A 19211-nucleotide genomic window follows, 5' to 3' on the forward strand; every position below is an offset into this window, starting at 1 on the left:
CTGGAAAACTGATAGGGATTAGAATAAAAAGCACAGAATAAATCACATTAAGAGCCCTTCAACTGAACAGAGACGAACTGAAGAATGACCCTAAGCTTTTTAAAAAGTTTGCAAGCTAAGAACAAAACTAACTTAATCCGGTGTGGAGAAAGAGAGAGAAAAGAAAAGCAGCAGAATAAAAATAAATAGATTGCTTTTGCTTTTCTTTTTTAAAAAGATGCAGTAGCTGCTTTATTTTAAATGGCAAAATGTTGAAATTTTGGGCACCCAAGCCAACAGAGCAACTTGGGACTTTAAAGGAGTCCCTTATTTGACTGGAGATGCCTTGTTAACAGCATGATCTGACCTGGATAACCAGAAACCTCACCTGAATCATGCCCCCTGTAATTTGGGCTGCACAGAGAACCTACACAAATCTCTAACACACACACACAAAAAAAACTTTTATTGTGGAATTAATAATGTGAAAGTCATTGTAAAAAGCATCTGTCTCATTTTACAAGTGGGAAACACTAAAGCTGAGAGGACAAGCCCAAGACTGAGTGAATCTATAGCAAAAAAATTTTTTACTAACCACCGACTACCATATCAATGGCTGTTCACAAACACCACTTCCTTCATCCCTACTTTCCCATTTTACTGCTAGTCAAGGCTGACTTGCCTAAGTTTATCAGTGCATCCATTATTTACTTAAATCATTTTCCTTATCTTCAATTGAAAACCCTCCCAGAATGGCTCTACTGATGAATAAAAAATAAGACAGCCCCAGCCTTCAGACTTATAGTTTAAAAGACAAAACACAAAAGGGAAAAGGGATGGGGAGGGAGGAGGAAGAAAGCAGACGCCAGTTCTTAAAGTTACAGGGTATTCATTCACACAGCTTCCTTACAGGCAGGTGGTTCAGAGCAGATAGACATAGCACAGAAGCAATAGTCAATGCAACAAACAAATCATTTTGACCCATCAAAAAAAAAAAAGCCCCACAGAAACATATACTGAATGACTTCATGAATAGTAGAGCAGGCACATGACATTTTCACTGCAGTGGAACAGCACAGAAAATCACACACTGCATTCTCAAATGTAAAATAATGCATAACTTTCATCTGGTACAGTGGTAACTCTGGTTGCATACGGGATCCATTCCAGAGGCCCGTTCTCAACATGAAAAGCCTGAAGTGCCATATTTGCGCAGGTGCGCAGCACGATTTGGCGCTTCTGCACATGCACGAAGCGCGATTTAGTGCTTCTGTGCATGCACGAGTGACAAAACCCGGAAGTAACCCTTTCCAGTACTTCTGAGTCGCCGTGGGACGCAACCTGAAAAAACATATCATGAAGCGAACATAACATGAGGTACGATTGAATTATCATTGGTTGCAGTTTGCGGTTCAATTCTCTGCATGTTATTCAGAATTACGTCCTACTGTATTGAGTGGAAGTTGAGGAATGAGTAAGATTTGGGGTCCAGGAATATTAAGCTACCTCAGCCTGTTTCAAGAGTGTTGGGTTGTAATCCTAAACAGATGCTCCAGCAAATAAGCTCCACTTAAATTAGTGGGATTTATGGGCAAACATTATTCTGGTTAGCATAGAATTAACTGGTGCCAGGCTTCCAAAGCAGAGCATGGTGCTCAATCATGCTTGAACCATTCCAGTTCCTTTCTTTTGCAAATTAAGCAATGTGATGGAATAATCTGTTACCTTAGCGCTTTCTTTTCTGTTCTCTTTTAACTAAAAATCCATACATGCTGAATACATTTCATATTTCTGAATAAACTTTTAGGTTCTCAAGAACACTTATGTTCTACCTAGTTCTCCACATACCTATTTGTGTCTTAAAAGGTAAAAGGTAAAGGGACCCCTGACCATTAGGTCCAATCGTGACCGACTTTAGGGTTGCGGCGCTCATCTCGCTTTATTGGCCGAGGGAGCCGGCGTTTGTCCGCAGACAGCTTCTGGGTCATGTGGCCAGCATGACTAAGCCGCTTCTGGCGAACCAGAGCAACGCACGGAAACACCGTTTACCTTCCCGCCAGAGTGGTACCTATTTATCTACTTGCACTGGTGTGCTTTCAAACTGCTAGGTTGGCAGGAGCAGGGGCCGAGCAACGGGAGCTCACCCCGTCGCGGGGATTCGAACCGCCGACCTTCTGATCGGCAAGTCCTAGGCTCTGTGGTTTAACCCACAGGGCCACCTGCGTCCCATTTGTGTCTTACTTCCTTTTAATAACTTCTTCCTTTCTCTTTCTCTTTCTCTTTCTCTTTCTCTCTCTCTCTGACACACAGAAACAGCTCCTTCCTTTCCCCATTCCCATCTGTGCTTCTCTGAACCCTTTACTAAGATTGCAGGATTTCTTAAGATCCTTTTGCCTCTGTGCCATATCTTATGTTTGACTCCTTTCTACAGACTCAAAGAGTCCAAAGTAGTTTGCAGCTCTTTAAAGTAACTCTGTAAGGTGACTGGCTGCACCATGCTAACAGCAGCATTTGAAGAATCGCACCAGCCGCCAAGGAAAAGGAACAATGCTGGCTGGGAGGTAGCTAATAAAAGACAGCCATCTTAAAGATGTGTTCACTCTCTGCATCCTTGTGGGAAGGCATTCCAGGGTTCTTTTTAACCATGTTCTACTCAATGTTAATTTTATTTAGAAATGTAGCTGTTGTAAAAAAAATAAATTTTGTCACAATGTAATGGTGCGCACATCCCTTCTCTCACATTTTGCTGCCTATTTTGGGAAGACTCTATCATACTAAAATCTCTAGGTAGGACGTGAGATTTCACAAGGGCAACATCTTCTACCAAGCATTTACAGTCAAACCTTGTTCTGCATCCGCCTCCACTTGCATCCGCTTCAGCAAACGTCTGTAGCAAACCCAGAAGTACCAGAACAGGTTGCTTCTGGGTTCACCGCTCGCACATGCGCAGAAACACTAAATCGCGCATGCGCAGACACAGGGCTTTGATGTGTGTCATTTTGGGGTTGCGGCAGGGCCTCCGGAATGGATCCCTGCCATAACCCGAGGTTCCACTGTAGTAGTCACTCTGGGATACTGGAACCAAGAGCCCGCCACAGCAAGGCAAATAAGAGGCGTAAGGCTATAGCTTACTGGGCAAGGCCCTCTCAGTGCTTGGGCTCTGAGATGCTTTTCCTTGAGATCTTGTGGGGCTGTCCCAAGTACAGTCATACCTCACGTTGCATCCGCTTCAGGTTACATGTTTTTGTGTTGCATCCCGTGGCAACCCAGAAGTACCAGAACGGGTTACTTCCGGGTTTCGCCGCTCACGCATGCACAGAAGCGCTAAATTGCACCATGCGTGTGCACAGACACAGTACTTCGGTTTGCATCAGGTCCATGTTATGGTCTGGCCTCCGGAACGGATCCCATCCATAACACGAGGTTCCACTATAAACTGAAGTATTCAAGCCACCTTGGGCCTTTTGGTTCATTATATCGTCCAGGATCAAATTAATAGGCTTCCAAAGACCTTCTTTTGAATTATCTCAGGACTACTTCAAATATAATACAAATAAATGTTCCACTGTTGATCAGATAAAATCTTCATGATATGAAAGCAATGGCAAAATGTAAGATTATAAGTAAAACATAATCTGCTTATTTGGCATTTTCTTACATTAATTCTCTCTATAAAGCATTACAAATGTATTGTGAAAACACAGCAGTATGAAAAGAATCCTGGTTTTTTTGGGGGGGGGGAGGCAGCATGCAGCAATAATCTTCAAATTACGAAATGAGGGTCAACATTTTCACTACAATAATTGAAATATTACCTCTGCAACAAAGGACTTAACTATTCTGGAGTGCAATGAGAAACTACAGTGTGGGGGAATAAGAAGAAAAATTAAGGCCAGAGACCTTGGTTTTGACTTCAAAATGTTAAGTATGAACGGCAACACGAAGTTCCTCTCCCCCTCTCCTACCTGAGGTTTCTGAGGACTAACCCTATTTCATCACAGGAGAAAATAGCACATACCTCATATGGAATGTTCCACAACAGGGAGTGGAGAGAGGTGGTGGGAAGCAAGAAAAACAAACCTTTTTATGTCAAAGTAATTCCCTTTGGTGAGTTTTGGCTTCCAGTATTCTCAACAGAAACCTTAAAAAGCCTATTTTCTTCTATTTTTTCCTTTCATCATCTGCAAACACGCGTATGTAAACATGCTGCAAACTTCCCCAGCAAGTCAGATTCTTTGCTCCCTTCTCTCCAATGAACTGCAGTCCTTTCTGAAGAGAAGGGAGGGGTGAGAGGAGATGGGGGGAGTCAAGTTCCCCTGAAAGATATCCTAACATATGGAACTGCATTGCTGACACATAAACAGCTCTCTCCATGACTCTCCCATATGCTTTGTGACTTTGCCATTTATTTTTATCTTATTCCAAAATGCTTCTTTAAGTAATATTAACCTTCCAGGTCTCAGACGGGATTAGGAATGCATCCTTACACATAGCCTGTGCTAAACTGCGACAATTGGTTTTCAACGTTTTTTCACTGGCTAAATTGAAGTCAGCCTTCTCCTAGGGGAAACCGTGGTGTCTGCCATTGCCTCTTTTTCTGACCTTGTTCTCAGGACCAGTTTCAAACTGGAAAACTCTGTGTGACTTATCAAAGTATTGCATATGTCAGTGTCCACATCACAAGAATACAATCTCCATGCAATACCTGTGCATATTAAGAGAACTCAGCAGTCAAAATTTCAGAAAACGGCTAAAAATAGATCCTCCCCAACTCTTCAGATAAAAGTCTTGTCTGCCTGCATTGTGCTCCCTTTGTGCACAGCCTACATGAGGTTGCCAAGCAACTAGTCCAAGTTCAGAAGCAGCCAAGCAGCGAGCTGCAGCTAAATAAAGATTTAATGGAATTCTCACATCTGCAACAGCCTGCAGTCCCTCAAGATACTGAAGAAGTCAACTGATGAACGGAAGAGTCAAGGAACATATCAGGTTAAGTCGTGGAGGCCCTTTCTTTCTAACCATGCCATTTTCTGCAGACTACACGGAGATGCAAACATTTCGTCAAAATCTGCAGAGAATAAAAACTAGCAAGTTAGGAAAACGTACGTTTTGACATGCAAATCCACAGCCGTTTGCATTCTGCTGTGCTAGGGTTTCAAGCAAAACAGAAGGGAATCAAAAGCAGAACCTCAAAGCAGACCCCACCACCAAGCTACATGTTACGTACCTGGAGCTGTAAGTCAAAGGGATCTCTTTGCAGATGCACAAACTACATGCTACAGCAACGCAGGGCAGCAACTGTGAAACACTTAAACACTATGAGAACACTGGAACCTTCCCTTTTGAGGATGGTGAATAAGAGCAGAGTCAGCAGCCACCTGTTAAATTTCTTCCATCTAAAGCAGGAGCGAGGAGGACTCCTACAAAGAGGAAGAAGAGCAGGAACACTGAAAGTGCTACTCTATCAGGTGAACAGCCTCTGGTTTCCTCTCCGCAGTTTCCCCACAGTCGCAGAGAAAGATGGCTGAAAATAGCTCGCAGTGGGCTGGGGTGGGGAGGGCGATGGTGGTTTAGGCTGCTAGCCTATGGCATGAGTGCAGTCATAGGAGCTCACAGAATTTAGATAGAGCTGGCATGTCATTATTATTGCAATTAATAACAACATGATCACTCCCAGGGCTTTTTATTTTTCTAGAAAAAGAGGTGGTGGAACTTGCTGAGCACCCGCCCAAAGTTGTTGAGCTTTTCTTCGGGGGGCACTCACCTTCTCTTCTTCGCCCCCCCCCCCACCGCCACTTTCGGCGATGATGCTGCCGACCTCCACCTTGTCCAGCCACAATCGCCGCACCAACACGATTGCCGCGGCAACCTGATTGGCACACCGCACAACCCCAGGTGCTGTGCACAGCCCCAACCTAAAGAGCTGCCGGAATGCACCAAAGAACTCAGTTCTGGTGCGTTCCAGCTGAAAAAAAGCCCTGATCACTCCTTATACAGTGGTACCTTGGGTTACATACGCTTCAGGTTACATACACTTCAGGTGCTTGGGTGGTTGGCTGGAAGCTTGAATAGGCATATTCATGCTAAAAGGTGAGAATACAGGCCATTATTTTGATGCAAGTTCCAAATAACGACAAGTATGTGCTGTGCTTAGGGAAGTTTTTAAGGATTGTTTTTATTATGTTTTTAGATGCTATAAAGGGATGTGGGTGGCACTGTGAGTTAAACCACAGAGCCTAGGACTTGCCGATCAGAAGGTCGGCGGTTCGAATCCCCGTGATGGGGTGAGCTCCCGTTGCTCGGTCGCTGCTCCTGCCAACCTAGCAGTTCGAAAGCATGTCAAAGTGCAAGTAGATAAATAGGTACCGCTCCGGCGGGAAGGTAAACGGCGTTTCCGTGTGCTGCTTTGGTTTGCCAGAAGTGGCTTAGTCATGCTGGCCACAGGACCCGGAAGCTGTACGCCGGCTCCCTCGGCCAATAAAGCGAGATGAGCGCCGCAACCCCTGAGTCAGTCACGACTGGACCTAATGGTCAGGGGTCCCTTTACCTTTATGTGCTGTGCTTAGGGAAGTTTTTAAGGATTGATGTTTTTATTATGTTTTTAGATATATTGTAAGCTGTCCAGAGTGGCTGGGGAAACCCAGCCAGATGGGTGGGGAGTTGTTGTTGTTTTATTTTAAAGAAAGCAATGTCTTGCCCCAAAGTACAAAATCTTTATCTCTGCGTCTGCGGGAAATGAGCTAAGGGAGCTATTTGACCCCAGATAGTAGTGCCCATAGTGTCTTTCCAAAAAAGACTGAAGACAGAAAGAAGTGAAAGGATAAAACCAGGACTGCTGTTACCTGTAACTGATGCTTATTAAGTGGGTTTCCATACAGTTCAGCCCTAGGAGTTGTGCATACCCAGGCCAGCTGCAGAGAGTCTTCTAGAACACATGAGACACTTCCCTAATGGCTTTGACCACTTTCCTATCTTGAAGAGTAGAGGAATACCACATCTCCTTCCCAGTTCCTTTCTGAACTCTGGAGGAAATCCATCGGTAGATAAAATAAGAAGCTACAGCGGGTCGCACAGAGTAATATTCACGGGAGTTCTTTCAGAACTCTCAGGTAGATGCCATCTGTACCTTGTGATATATCAGTTTTTATTTTGCCAACAAGGCCTAAAATGTCATCTCTTGTCACCGCTAGTTGCTTCTGTTCCTTCCTGTGAAAGTTAGTTCAGGCACAGGGATCTACCCTATAGCTTCACTGAAAAGGTAGATTCAAATAATTCATTCAGCTTCTCTGCAAAATCCTTATCTGCCTTTAGCACACCTTTGAGCCCTTGTTTTTCAAAGGTCCAATTGCCTTTCTAGCCGGTTTCCTGCTATTAATGTATTTAATTGTTTTGTAGTTGGTCTTTATATTTTGAGCAATGGCTCTTTTCTAGCATCTCTTATTGTCTGTTTGCATTTCTTTTGCCAAATTTTGTGCTCCTTTTTGTTTATTTATAAAATATTTACATACTGCTACTTCATTAAATAAAATCAAAGCGGTTTACAATAATACATAAAGCTATACAATAAAGACCATAAAAGTAATTAAAATTAGACATTGAATAACTATTGTTGAAAGATGTTTTCTTCATTGCCTACATAGGCCTGGTGGAATAGAAACATTTTCAGCAGGCCTTTAAAAGTTATCACATAAAAAATATAGTGGTACCTTTGTTATTGAACGGCTTGGCTCCCGAAAGCTGCAAACCTGGAAGCGAGCGTTCCAGTTAGCGAACGTTTTTTGGAAGCCGAACATCCAACACAGCTTCCGATTGAGTGCAGGAAACTCCTGCAACCAATCGGAAGCCACGCCTTGGTTTCTGAATGGTTCCAGGAGTCAAATGGACTCCCAGAACAGATTAAGTTTGACAACCAAGGTACCACTGCACTTTGTACATACATGTCTGCCTTATTGGGTTCTATTTAGGATAAATGGGTCTTCTTGGAATAAAATATAATGGAATAAACAAGACTTAAATTATAATATCAGTTACTTCAGGCATTTCTTTAGAAAGTTATTCAATTAAAAGGTATCTGAAAAGCTAGTCAGGCTTTTTTTTTTTTATGTGTTCCAAAGCACAGTGATAGCTTGTTGTTGCATGATAGAATTAATGCTTTGAAAAAGAAACTTCTGGATTGTTTATTGAAAAAAAACATGAGAACAAATATCTTATGAATCCATTATTGTAAACATTATTCCTCTCTAATAGTAGCAGGAATTCCCTTTATGAAAGCAGTTTCAAGTTTTGTAGTTTTGACCCTTGTATTAACCCATGTATCCAATACAGGTGTTTGTCTTTCTCCTTTTTTCCCTCCCCTACAAAATGGGTGGCAAAACCTTCACTGCACTTTTCTGAACTAGACCCCATTATTTCCTGTTGAAGTTGTAACTGAAGTTGAACTTTTGAAACCACAGAGGGTACGTCTAAAAGAGCACGAATAATCTCTATAACATAACCTTTTAAATTCCAGGCAACACTCCCTTGTCCAAAGTGATTATCGCCCAGAAATCTCTGAAAGGGCGTAACCTGTTGCTGGAAAAGAAATATCTTTGCAATTCAATTGGCTAATAGTCAAAACCCTGTTTAGATGTAGAGGGGAGAATGAGATTACTCTTACCTACAGTCACCCCTGCTTCCAGTTGACATATCTAGTTCTACAAATGTTTGAGACAGAAAGTATCTGCTTTGTTCAAAATGTATAGTCAGTATCAGTTTTAAAGGAAGCTTTTATAAATTTCTGTTTCAATGGTGTTTAACCGTACTACATCTTAATTGTATTTACAGAACAGCAAGTAGTTCATGCTGAGGGTATAAAGTACATAATGCTGATATTCAGCAAATCTTTGGATAGTAAATAAGAAACTGAAATAACAGATTTACCAACAGATCCATTAGTTATATTATTTGGGTGCATTAAAGATTTGGAATTAGCAGATGACAGGGAACCGGTCCAACATTTATTGACAGCAGAGTGAACAAGTATTTGTTCTAATTTAAGGACTCTGACACTGGATGACTGGTTAATTGGTGTATGGCACATAGTATATATGGTCAAATTGACCAATATATGCTTATAGAATTGGAGAGTGCCTCACTGGTATAATATGATGCAGGAAAATACAAATCCACACATATCTGGGCAACACTGTAAAATATTTATTAATGTATTAAAATAACCAGTATAGGTATTCTTACTTGTATCTCCTAGGAGATTATATATTCAATCTATACATTTAATTATTCACTTCTTTATCATTTATTCAGTCAAATTGTAAAGTATTTTGCTTTAATCTCTCCACTGGGGCCCCCACACAACCAAATGTGATGCCTAATATTTATTTTTCATAACATAAAAACTTCAATTATTTTTGTCCAGGTGATTGGAGAGCTGTAACTCCACTCTGTTGACTGGTCTGCAGCTGATAACCCGCTTGTCCTCCTATTCCATGTTGTCGCCAGCGCTGCCAGCAGCACCAGCTGGCAAGGGGGCAGTGGCGTAGGGCAGAGCTCCTCGGCACTGCCCACTGATAGGCTGGAACAAAGGACCAATAGCTCAGCGACCTAGCCGAGTGGCAGCCTCAGTGCCCCATGAGCATCAAGCATGGCAGAGAGCGGGACGGGGGATTGGTCAGGTGCAGGTATCTTTCTAAAGCCCGTGCAGAGGGTGCCCTAGCAACTGGCCATTGCCCAAATCCACTCCTCAGTCTGCTCACATAAACATTGGGAGATTTGCTGTGTGAGGAGGAGGGCGCACTTTTGGGGCACTCTTGTATTATAATAGAATGTAATATTCTATGCTGCTATTCTACTACTGTATAGGTATCAAGACAGTACTGTATCATAAAATAAAGATAAAATTGTTAAAACAATGCAGTTGTACCTTAAAAGCCAACTGAAACAAAGGTGTCTTCAATTTCTGGTGGGAAAGGCACAGAGAAAGAGTCTGTAGAACTATGACACCACCACATAAAAAGCCCAGCCTTTCACAGGCACTTGTGGCCATCTTAAGACAGCACCAAGAGCAAGGCCTCTGAAGTTGACTTTAATTCCCAAGCAAGTCCATATAGGAGGAATTGATCCATAAGACAAATTAGTCCTAAACCGTTTTACAGCCAATGCTTCAACGTGCATTTTGAATCGAGCCCAGAAGAGGATAAGATGCTAACAAACTGACATATGACAGACAGTAATAATTTCCTGCCTGTAGGTTTCAGACAAAGGTCTGGCTATTACACTTTGGACTAATGAAGTTTCCAGGCCAACGTCACTAGTCCATCCTTGAGGCAACCGAAGGACCAATGACTGAAGCCAAATTCAACTTCTCCAGGAAAGATCACACACAGCCAGTTTATCTACTGGAGTAGATAAAAGGCACCCTAATGGCCACCTTCACCCAAGTATCCAGGAAAAATGACACAGTGAAGAATACTGCAAGACAGAAACCTGCTTCATCAGAAATGCCACTCCATCCAAGACAGGTTGAACATTTCACCTAGATCACCAGTATGTTTGAGTACAAGCACATTCATCTTGTTTGGATTCTGTTTCAGCTTGTCAATTCATATGACTTCATCCAGTGTTTTCACACAGATGGTAAAAATGTATGGAGTAGTGTGTATGGGGGTCCTGGGCTGCCCAGACAACAAGACCCCTTCCTGGCCTCGCTGATGTGGTCCAAAGGAAAGCAGAGCAATACGTTTGGCACCAGCTTGGCTGCAGGAATTGCCGGAAGGAGATGTACAGGGCGCCATCCAATCATCTTAGAAACTCGACTCTGGATTTGTGTGGGGTTTACTCCTTAGCCTTTTCTTCTCCCAACGATATTCCACAAGGCAGTGGAGGTTTAGGACCAGAGTTTTCCTTCTCCTAGATGGGCTATCTTCCCAGGTTGACGAGCTCCATCTGCCACTCACTTCTCTCTACAGAACATGCAGAAACTATCTTCTTGTCCATTGGACCCACTATTGGTCTTGTCTGCTCAATCCACCAGAGCCTGTCTTCACATGCAGGAGAAATCCCTAAGTCACCAAGGGATTGAAATCCATTGACTATCCTCACCTGGTTTAGCTAGCCAGTTGAAGCTGTTTCCTGTGGTGTGTTTGCTGTCACATGCTGAGAGCTTCTAGGAGCCACAGGTGAGAGCGAAGTGCAAAGTGGGGACCAAAGGTGGACAAGCTACCCCAGAAGGAGCACAACATGTCCCCCACCTCTGGCTGGGAAATAGGCAAAAAAAACCCTGTTTTGTCTTTGCTTTCAGTACCAGTGTTTCACATCTGTAGTTGCCTGACCCAGAAGCACCCAAGCAGCCCCTGTAGCAACCGCCAACACCCAAGGCCACAGAGGGAATGAGCAACACAATGTATCTTACAAAACAATTTTAAAAATGAATGCTGTAACTTTTCCAAACATTCTCCATGACATGAGCCAGCAGAGATATAATGCTGGCTGTAAAGTAATTTCAGTTCTGGAAAGCCTTAATTTAACACCTAAGAACTCAAGCATCAAGTACTGTAAGCAACTGCTGCCAAAATTTAAAACTGCCAGATTTGATAAGCACACAAAACCTGTAAGCTATTTATCAAGGTCTAAATGGTGTCTCTCTTCGAACGCAGTGAGGCCTTTGCATGCATGCTTACCAGGGCAGTAGGCATCAAGGTCCAGTTTTGGTGCAGAAGTGAGAGTTGGTGAGCCAAGCTCAGATTCTGGAATTCGAGGGCTCTCAACAAATTTCGCCTTCCTTAGAGGAGCTTAAGAAGAAGGGAAACACAAAGGAAGGTCATGAGAAAGTGAACAGTAAATAACACATGGAAGCATTTAGCTAAACAAACTATGTCAGGCCCAGACCATGTTCCCTTTTGTAAAACCAAAAAAGGGAACTCTACATTTCTCAGAAAAGAGGTGGGTCATATTAAAAATGCAAATTCCCACGCTGTCTTTTGAGAAAACTTACGTGAAGAAACCACCTCCAGGTGAAATAAAAACAGTTAATGGCATAACCCTACACATATTTACTCAGGAGCAAATTCCACTCTGTCCCATGGGGTTTACACCAATATAAGTATGGTTAGAATTGCATACTAAAGGTTATGTCTCCTGGACAGATCATGCACAAGTGATGGGAATAATTCACCCTCCGTTGTAATCTAAAGGAACCATATTTCACTGCCACTATAAGCCACTTTGAACAAAAGAGCCATGCACCAGACTCCTTCCAGTTACAGCTTCCGCACAATCCTAAGGGCACACAAATATGTAACTGTGCAAATAATACCATCAATTTCTGCTTACTGAATGGAGGCCTTATGAGACTGTACTCTGATCTTCTAGACAGACTTTAGCTTTTTCAGATAACAGAAGAAAGTATAACCAAGTCACATTAATGTGTGAAATGAAAGCAATCTCTTCCTGTAGGACATGCAAAAACCCACACAACCTATTTGGCCAAAGACCCTAGAAGAATAAAAAAAGTATCTGAACAAATGTTCTAAAACCAATGTTGAAGAGCTTTCAAGCATCTGAAAAATTACCATCTCTATAGCAACCCAGCAGGTACCTAGCCTGTCACCACCTTCCCAGGAGAAAGTTTATGCAAAGGAAAACAGCACGTGCAAATTTCAATTTAGGAAGAATAAACAATCTTCACATTTAATGAAGATTAATTTGCTATGATTAAATTATAGGAAAATCTGTTCCTTAAAAAGAAAAAGAAGAATTAAATCATTCACCTCTTTGAATTAAAGCAAGGAAGCAATGTGGGAGGCAGCCTATCATGTGAACTTGCACGCCAAAGAAGGTAGCTCAAGTATTTAAACAGATTCCACTTCATCACAGGTTGAAGACGCAAGCCTCCCAAAGGCTGACTTACACATTTGTGTGGGTAGTGAACAGATTTCTAGAACAATTTTTTAGAGCTTCATAATTACGGTTTAAAACATGTCAACCACGAAAGAAATGGTGCTGATTGCTGAATTCAGATTGAAGATATTTATAACTAAGTTACTATGTTGATAGTACATAAAATCCTAACTAAATTACTCCATTGTTTTATAATACACAAATTATTTCATAAAGCAAGCATCTGTTAGACCTGAAAAACTAGATTGGGAGGGAAGCCAGAGTACTAGGTTTAACTGAAATACTCAGGATGTGATCCCTCTTCCACTATGAGTCCCACTGGCAGATCTTGGGGAAGTTTGCAATCTCATCTTAACCTACCTCTGTTTGTGATAGCCTAAAATGCTCCTCTGAGTGACCTAAAGGGCACCAGGACATAAATTTAAGAAAAGCATGCCTTCTGCTTATTCGCCCTGCAAGTCACAGGACAAAAGTTGGTCTGACAAATCTGTAGGCTGAGCTGAGCTTGTGACAAAGCAATCATGTGACTGCTTCAAAGCACTTAATTAAGAGACTTTGGGGTGAAGTGATAAACATTGCTCATAATTTCTATGCCACCTTTTGACCATGCAGTCCCTATGACAGCTTACAAACAATAACTTGAATCCACTTGACAAATCTCAAAAGTCAAGACATTTAAACAAATAATAAAGCTTCAGAACACAGGGGGGAGGGAACCAGATTAAAACAAGAGTTCATTAAAGTGCTACTAAATGCTTAGATAAACAGAACTGTTTGACACCAAAGTGATGGACAAATATGAGCCTGATGGACAGTTTTTTTGGGACATTCCATAAACAGGGTGCCAACTAGAAGGCTATGCCCATGTTAGCAAAGTACTTCAACTCTGCAGGTGGGACCTTTAACAAAGTCCTCAACAATTGGAGGAGTTCATTTTAATAAATTGACATCTGATCAAGCAATGAAAAAACTATACATGTTTTCAAAAAGAATTACACCAATTAGAATACTGATATCAAAAATAATGTTTTAATTTCTATGGATGGGTATGTCCATCAATGACATGAAGAAATAGTATTTTATATGACAACACTGGTTTTGTATGTGAAATAACATAAACACCTTCTGTGAAAGACCGGTTAAACAAAATGTCAGAATATGCAATGGTAACAGAATTACCATATTATCTTGGACTGAAAGAACAAAGAGAAAGAAGGATAAAATTCAGAGAAAAGTAGCCATGCTTCATCAAATATTGCATGATCAAGGCAATAGAGTTTGTTTTTGCTTTATTCCAAAGAAATTCTAGAGGTGTTTTGCTAACATGTTCACATTAGTGTGTTCAACACTGATGTATATTCCTGTATGTTTCTTTATAGTAATAAACAAAAACGGGGAAATAGGAGCATGCATTCCATCAGACACCCAGGTCCTAGGCTGTTTAGGCCTTTACAGGTCAAAGCAAACACTCTGATTTGTGCTTAGAAGCAAACGTGAAGCTAGTGAAGATCTTTAAGCACACAAGTGGCACTCATCACATTCATGTTTCCCGTCCTAGCCTCTTCCAGTGTGGTGTAGTGGTTAAGAGTGGTAGACTCGTAATCTGGCGAACCAGGTTCGTGTCTCCGCTCCTCCACATGCAGCTGCTGGGTGACCTTGGGCCAGTCACACTGAAGTCTCTCAGCCCCACTCACCTCACAGAGTGTTTGTTATGGGGGAGGAAGGGAAAGGAGAATGTTAGCCGCTTTGAGACTCCTTCGGGTAGTGATAAAGCGGGATATCAAATCCAAACTACTCCTCCTCTTCCTTATTATTAGAAGAAGTGTGGCATTTTAGTACCCCAGACTGTAAATCAGTGGAACTCTTTTGAGCAATTATTATAACTGTTGGATCTACAACGATGGTGGTCAAGATGACTCGACCCATGTATCCCAGTGGATAAGCTTGTTACTGGACCTAAGAACACAGAGATAGGCGACAAAGCATACAGAATATGAAAGGGGCAGGCATGGAACTTATTACCAACAAAAAAACAGCAAATATAACTAAAAATATGTGAGCAGCTCTGTAGACAAAACCTACAGGAACCAAACATATAACAGTACCCAGCTAAGCATGTTTACCCTTAGTGGGACTTAGGTGCCAAACTTATGCCCAACTAAGTGTGTTCAAAATTGCAGCATGAGCATGAGGCAGAACAGAAGAATTGGGAAAAGCAATCAAGCACCCAAATACAAAGTTTACATAAAATATAAAGCCCCTTCATGGATCACTGCAAGAAGATCAAACCTATCCATTCTTAAGGAAATCAGCCCTGAGTGCTCACTGGAAGGACAGATCCTGAAGCTGAGACTCCAATACTTTGGCCACCTCATGAGAAGAGAAGACTCCCTGGAGAAGACACTGATGCTGGGAAAGATGGAGGGCACAAGGAGAAGGGGACGACAGAGGACGAGATGGTTGGACAGTGTTCTCGAAGCTACTAGCATGAGTTTGACTAAACTGCGGGAGGCAGTGGAAGACAGAAGTGCCTGGTGTGCTCTGGTCCATGGGCTCACGAAGAGTCGGACACGACTAAACGATTAAACAATATCAACAAAAATATAGAGAGATTCAGGAACAGATATGGTGGTGGTGGGGAGTTCCATGTTAGAGCAGCTGAGATGGGTGTCATCAGCATATAAGCAATACTGAAACCTATGAGACTTATGATGTCACCCAGAGATGTGTAGAGAGAGAATATCTTAACATCAAGAACAAGTCCCTGAGTGACCCCAGCAAAGCTTTAAAGGAACTCTAGTATCCACTGCAGAGAAGCAGCACATTAATTGCTAGTTACGCATCATCAACTTGTAAGATCCAATTACAGACGTTAAACAATGTGAGTCAGAATGGTGTAAAGAACAGAATGCTGGACTTGCTCAGCTATGCAAATCTTTCTGTGGTTTTTGGAAAAGACATCCTCTTGTGGCATAACCTAAGTCTGGGGATATTGTGAGGCTAAAAGTACATTCCTTTTAAAAAAACAAACTTGTTAATTTTACATTATTTCGATAAGTCATACAATAATTACATGAAACAAAAAACAAGAATATCCTTATTCTACTACATATTGGAAGTGCCTACACTTAAAAAAAGAAGAGCTAAATAGCAATAGAGCATAACAGGTAAGCAACAGAGGCACCAGGAAGTCAGAATATAAAGGGCTAATGAACATCAATAAGGAACACCATTAACAAGGAAAACGTAGCAGCATCACAACCCATTACATAAGGGCATACAAAATAAAAATAGTTTTAAGCCTCTAAGGTCTTGCATATGACAAGTGGTAGAATCTATATAACTCCGAAAAGATAACCACCATTCCAGGAAATAATCTGCAGGTATCCAATTAAGAGATCCCTTGATTTGTGATTTGCAACAAGGAGCAAGGCAATCAAGCCTCCTAATATAATGCCTGTAGATTCAAATAGCACTCTGAAATCTGTAATGTTCTTGATATACTGAACAACCTGAAACCAGAAAAGAACAGATCTTTGGATAGTTCTCTCAGCAACAGAACAACGTTCCAGGGGAATAAATTTGTGCTCCCCCCCTAATTTAAAGAAGAAAAATCTATATTAATGTGACCTAAATGTAATGGTATGGAATACCATCTAAAGAAAATACGAAATGCTAATTCTCTAATATTAAGAGACAAATAAAATTAAAGACATGAGATTCAAATTTTATCCCAGACCTACTCTCCTGATTAAGATCCAAACTCCTGGGGCAATTTCTTCACTTACAGAGCTGAGTAGGCTTATTTATAAAAGAGAGGGGTGTATAAGTTATGGCTAGCCTTGGTTAGGCAAGCATTAGTTTCTACTAGCCAGCTATGAAGTCCAGTCCCACCTTGATAGCACAGAAATATTATTATACTCTAAATGCACAGATATTGTCTTGATCAATTTATGCTTTCGTAGCACAAGTCTACATAGGCTAAGAGTCTACTTCGCAGATTCAGGTCCCATCCCCCCATGTTGGATCACTGAAACGCACTGCCCATAGGTTTTGGAAAAGCTACACTAGGGTTTCATTATTTTAAATCAAAATTCATGATTAAATCACATGTCGGCATGTATGTTCCTTCATTAAAGGTCATAAGAATGGGTGATTTATTTCCTTTTTCAACTGCCTATGGAATGATCTGCTCCAATCTTGGAATCTATCACAAGCAGATGCCACGTTGCTCTTGATTCCTAGTGAGAAAATCCAAAATATGGCAAGATATATAACTCAGAGCTAAACACTTCTATTAGCCAAATAAGTTTTATTTTAAAAATAAACTGAGGAAGGTATCTGTTTAGAAGACAGAGTGGGATGGCAGAAATCTGCTGCATTAATTAAAAATACTGCCTAACTACCAATTTCAAAGGCTCTTTTTCTACTGGCTGAAATACAACCTTTAGCTTTTAATTAGAAATGCAAACAATCTTACAAATATTTTTAACATATAAACTATTAGTTTGAATTAGAAAATGCATCAAAGAAAGGAAAAGAAGTTTGCACTGGGTTATTTTCCTCACATTTGCTTTTAAATCTATTTCTAATTATTTTTGGTATTTGGTCCCTTGCAGTTCAAGCTAGTAGTTTGCTGCTAATTGTCTTTATAGCCAAGAGTTAGGGTTTACAAACTATTTAAGGATCACAGAATCACAATTGTTTTTAAGAATATGACTATAATTTTATAAGTAGTAGAAACACACCAAATGTTCATATTTCTTGAATTCAAAACTGCTTCACAAATTATACAGCTAAACCTTGCATGATTCACTTTAGTCACTAGGCAGAAGAATGGCTAAATTAAGCAACACAAACCAAGGGCTTTTCCCCAGCATTGCTTTGTACTCCTCTGTTCCCATTTTACATCTTTGGATACAATAAAAGCATTTTTAGCATCTTGTTTAAATGAATGCATTTCCGTATTTTATTAAAAGTGTCCAAATATCCTTGATACATATTTGTGACTAACTCATCTTCATCCCCAAATTTAGTTTTTCGCTCTTTTGCCCTCATTCACCTCAGGGATTATTTTAAAAATAAAATAAACCATAGGCTTTATGGTAAAGAAGAGTGTTATAAATATAGTTTTCATCATTAAGTAGAGAGGTCTGTCATACAGCTTCTCAAACTTCATGCTTCTAAAACTTTGCATCCTGACATGCTCCTGGGTAAGTTTATTTGCTTGTTTATTTAACATATTTTTATTCTACTCTTCAAGATCCCAGAGTGCATTATAACGGATTGGTAATAAAATATTTGCCAACAATATAACTGGCAACAATAAAGCACCAATTAACACATTAACAGGCTGAAAATAGAAAATAACAGGACAATAAAATAAGCTTCACCGCAGCAGAGACCAACGAATTACCCAAAGGCCTAGGAGGTAAATAAGTAAGTCTTTAAGTTGGTGCCAAAATTGATAAGAGATAGCATCATTTAGTTGCGTGGCGAGTTCCCGCCCCCTCCCAGGAAGAAATAAAGACACAGGACACCAAGAATTAAGGTTAATGGGCGAAATAGGCCACAACTTTATTGATTACAGGAATGAGCGGTATTGGCTTAGGCATTGGCCCTATCAACTAGCTGGCTTCAGCCCGATTGCATGAAGACCGGTAAGGGTTAACCACCAGTAGAGGGAGTCCTGCTGAGGCACGTCAACTAGGAACTGCCCTGGAGTCACAGCTTGGGGGCGTGCCTTGGGCCCACACCTCCATAGGCTTCGGACAGGGCAACGCCCCTCGGAGTCCTTTATCAGACTACCCTTTTCAGTGGGGGGAGGCGATGGCGCTTCCCTCCCCCCCTCACATACACTTAACCCTCCCTTGCCAATGCCTAGTTACAGGGAACCAGGCTTCTCGGTAGTGGCACCCGCCCTGTGTAACGCCCTCCCACCAGATGTTAAAGAGAAAAATAACTACCAAACTTTTAGAAGACATCTGAAGGCAGCCCTGTTCAGGGAAGCTTTTAATGTTTAATTGTATTTTAGTGTTTTGTTGGAAGCCGCCCAGAGTGGCTGGGGAAACCCAGCCAGATGGGCGGGGTATAAATAAATTATTATTATTATTATTATTATTATTATTATTATTATTATTATTATTATTATTTCTACCATTTGTTTTATTTCAATGTATTACCTGCCCTCTTTTTAGACTCAATGCAGGTAACGGCATTCATAAGCTCTCTCCAGAAAATGTTTTCAGTAAATCCCCTCTGGCAGATGGCATCTAGCAATAACGCATGCCTCTATCTGGTTCTAGACCACAGAATGCTCTGTAAACCCTGCTGAAACGACT

At 41.2% G+C, this 19211-nt stretch overlaps 1 protein-coding gene across 12 annotated transcripts in view; it reads right to left on the reverse strand.

Annotated features, from left to right (window-relative positions):
• TANC2 (tetratricopeptide repeat, ankyrin repeat and coiled-coil containing 2) overlaps nt 1-19211 on the reverse strand; it is a 206680-nt gene that overhangs the window by 87971 nt on the left and 99498 nt on the right. For 9 of the 12 annotated variants that reach the window (XM_077917511.1, XM_077917510.1, XM_077917513.1 and 6 more), the window contains one exon: nt 11652-11762. In XM_077917511.1, coding sequence (XP_077773637.1) covers nt 11652-11762 — 111 coding nt within the window. Of the gene's footprint in view, nt 1-3997; nt 4399-5203; nt 5762-11651; nt 11763-19211 lie in introns of those variants that run through there. The other 3 variants (XM_077917517.1, XM_077917519.1, XM_077917518.1) reach the window with 3 other exon arrangements.

Source organism: Podarcis muralis, chromosome 13 (genome assembly GCF_964188315.1).
Source record: "Podarcis muralis chromosome 13, rPodMur119.hap1.1, whole genome shotgun sequence".
NCBI lineage: Eukaryota > Metazoa > Chordata > Lepidosauria > Squamata > Lacertidae > Podarcis > Podarcis muralis.